General features: G+C 46.0%; 1 protein-coding gene across 1 annotated transcript; it reads left to right on the top strand.

Annotated features, from left to right (window-relative positions):
- The first annotated feature begins 2,051 nt into the window (after nucleotides 1-2,051).
- Nucleotides 2,052-2,831, top strand: LOC147448413 (uncharacterized). Its single transcript, XM_086522768.1, has 3 exons — nucleotides 2,052-2,291; nucleotides 2,389-2,490; nucleotides 2,592-2,831. Exons 1-3 carry the CDS (start codon nucleotides 2,052-2,054, stop codon nucleotides 2,634-2,636), a joined length of 387 nt encoding a protein of 128 aa, XP_086378894.1. The 3' UTR covers nucleotides 2,637-2,831.
- Nucleotides 2,832-3,106: the final 275 nt, after the last annotated feature.

A 3,106-nucleotide genomic window follows, 5' to 3' on the forward strand; every position in this document is an offset into this window, starting at 1 on the left:
GGCTAAAATCAACCGATTTTGCATGCTTCACAATCCAGTGATGCAAAAGTGGATTTCACAATATGAGGATGCAAAGCAAGAGCGACAAAGGGCACGAATCGAGTGGAGACGGGGAAGACGACCACCGATGCACTATCCAGCGGTTCTGGAGAGCCTACCAACCTTCATGAGCTTAAGATGGTTGCACAACCAATTGAAAAGCGCACAACAATGCGGTGACGAAGTGACTGAAGAAGAGTGGGAGTACTCTCGGGGTTGCGCGACCAAGGTAAGTTTGCAATGTACGACTAGCAAGTGACTTTATTTATAAACGTTTGAACGGCCACTCATAATCTTTGTTCGTTGTAGTATAAGTCATACACAGCAGCATGGTGTAAAGGTCGACATTTTAGGGTGGAACGAATCGACAAAAAGCGTTTTACTCAAGATTGTGGAATCATGGCAAAATTTGAACAGTCTAGTCGACGACGTTCCTCTGATGCAGATCCCGTGGTGGCGGAACTCACTTACTTCGGCACGCTGCAAGAGATTTTGAGGATCGATTACAGAGGATTTTTTGTCGACTTGTTCGACGTGCAATGGTTCAAGATAATCATGGAGGGTCGAAACGCTACTGTGCGTAGAGGAGAGTCTGGTTTTCTTGAGGTGGATTCTACTAAGAAATGGACTGACCTAAGAGACACTTTCGTACTACCCGAGCATTGTGAACAAGTAAGTATATAAATAGTTAACATCCCCCTTTTACAAGTTATGTGCTTGAAAGCTCTCATGTAAGTTATGTGGCTCTGGCAGGTAGTATTTCATCCTACAAAGTCTACATCAAACTGGTGGTACGTCATAGAGGTAGCCCCTCGTAGTGCAAGGACGTATGAAGGCTACCATGTGCCAATCACAACGACATCAATGGAGGAGATCAGAGAAGATGCTCAATCAGAAGCCGCTGCGGTGGTGCCAGACGAGCATCAAGATGCTACTGCTCTATATGGGGTGCATGCAGAGGAGCTACAAAATGAAACAGAGGATATGTGTTTAAACGGAGAGCTCTATATAGATATAGGAAGTTATGCTGAGTTATGCGAGGATGAGAGAGAGATCTCTTAAAGCCACAAATATTGTATTTGAACAATTTTGCTCCGTGCTGTAAAAGCTCTAGCTCTTTTGATTGAAAATTCTGAGTTTTCGACTTGCCTCTTCTACCACTCGATTCATTGCGTCATTGTATTTATATGCGTCATTACGTCATTGTATTTAATAGTATTTGCGTCATTGTCTACTCTATTCATTCAATATTAAGTTTAAATATTCGTGTGTTTAATGCAGGTATGGATGATGAGGAGTTTCTTTCTTCTTTGTCACCGCAGCAGAGACAGTGGTACGTGGAGCGTCATCGCTCTGGCGCATCATCGCGCGTTCCTACACCATCCGCATCTCCCTCTCTTTCGGAGCATTCGGCGCGCTCCGAAGCTTCGGCGTCGACGAGACGAGCGTCACACTCTTCTAGACACCGGCGCTCTAGTGGTGGCGGTGGCGGTTGTTGTGGGGATTCCGCCACCGATGCCTCCACACCGCCTCGTGTTCGACGAGGCTCTTTACCCTCCCCTTCTTTGCCCGCCCCCACACCAGCCACAGCATCGCCGTCTACGCCAGGTTTTGCACGGCTGACTGTTCCTAGAAGCTACACACCTCTACCTACTCCGCCAGGAGCCACCCCACTCGACACTCCTCGCTTCGGGGCCCAGACGCCGGTGGAGACACCTGACGTCCGTACCCCCATCGACACGCCGCTAGAGACCCCTGCCGGGACACCCAGGTTCACGCGTCACCGGCCAGAGGGCTTGCCTTACTCCGTCGACATCAGCGGCGGCATCATCATGGATGATGACGGCAAGAAGGTGATCTCGCGCATGCGTGGTCTTTGCTCTCAGCTGTTTAGACACTATATACTAAACAAATGGAGTGAAGTACCAAGTGATTTAAAAAACAGAGTCATCAGCATACTTCATGATGAGTTTCCCGTTCCAACACGGGATCAGCGCTTCAATGAAGACCTGATGAAGATTCGAATGCGCGAATACTACAAACACAAGCGTTCCGAAGTGCAAAAAGCAATCAAGAATGGGTGGAATAGGCCAGATTGGCTGGCCAAAGAAGATTGGAAGAATGCGAAGAAAGCAGCGCGCGAGAATCTCGACAAGTGGAAGCAACAAAAAGATGCAGCCAGAGCGCGAGTAGAGGCAGGGAGCTCGCACCACTTGGGGAGCGGTGGATGGGCATCATTTGAGGCCGATTTTGTAAGTCTTTTCACATTGCTCTTTATGCATGTTCGATAGTTTAGGGTTTATGAGTTTTTTAGTTCTAACATAATGAAATCTTTGTATGTTTTGACAGTGGTCGATGACAGGACGTGATCCCACACCGTACGAGCGCGAGTACGCAGGCAGGAAGGGCTTAAACGCCCTGATGGACATTCTCAGTTCTCGCAGCGGCATGGTTAGTATTACGGTTTACTCTTTTTTATTTTTTGTATTGTTTTATAAATGTCGTTATATGTTTATACTTACTGAAAACTGTCTTATTGTCTTTTTTTGCAGAATCCGACAGATACGCCGCTTGGACGCGATGAGACGTCTGATTAGACGACGTCAGTTTAGCCGTAGCTAGATAGCATTAGTTTAGGGTTTCTCATAGCTTATGTATCATGAGACGGATTTTATACGTCTTTTTGAACCATGTATATTATTACATTTGTCACCGCAATTCCTTTTGCCAATCAATTCTTTATGCCTATGATGTTGTACAATTGTCATTATTACATTTGCCAATCAATTCAGTTTGTCTATGATGTGTACAATTGTCAATTTTGCAAACAATGCGTCTTGTGGGTGACTATTTTGGGTCTATTATTTACCTTTGCACTTTTTTTAAAAAGTGAATCAAGTACAATATGGTTGATGGGTGGCAGGGCATTCAATGCCCTGCCACCAAAAAAATATTCTCTCAGGCGTCGCTATAAGCGTCGCTATTTATGGCTCTGTAGCGTCGCTATATGCGTCGCTATACTCTTCTGTGAGAGCGTCGCTATAAGCGTCGCTATAGGCGTCGCTAT

The sequence above is a fragment of the Adiantum capillus-veneris genome, chromosome 10, assembly GCF_014529385.1.
Source record: "Adiantum capillus-veneris isolate H3 chromosome 10, ASM1452938v2, whole genome shotgun sequence".
NCBI lineage: Eukaryota > Viridiplantae > Streptophyta > Polypodiopsida > Polypodiales > Pteridaceae > Adiantum > Adiantum capillus-veneris.

What these genes read in the sequence shown, in the direction of transcription:
- LOC147448413 (XM_086522768.1), top strand. Translation starts at nt 2,052, where the DNA reads ATGAAGATTCGAATGCGCGAATACTACAAACACAAGCGTTCCGAAGTG. An exon ending in CATCATTTGAGGCCGATTTT is followed by an intron (nt 2,292 to 2,388) that starts GTAAGTCTTTTC and finishes ATGTTTTGACAG; the next exon opens with TGGTCGATGACAGGACGTGA. An exon ending in TCAGTTCTCGCAGCGGCATG is followed by an intron (nt 2,491 to 2,591) that starts GTTAGTATTACG and finishes CTTTTTTTGCAG; the next exon opens with AATCCGACAGATACGCCGCT.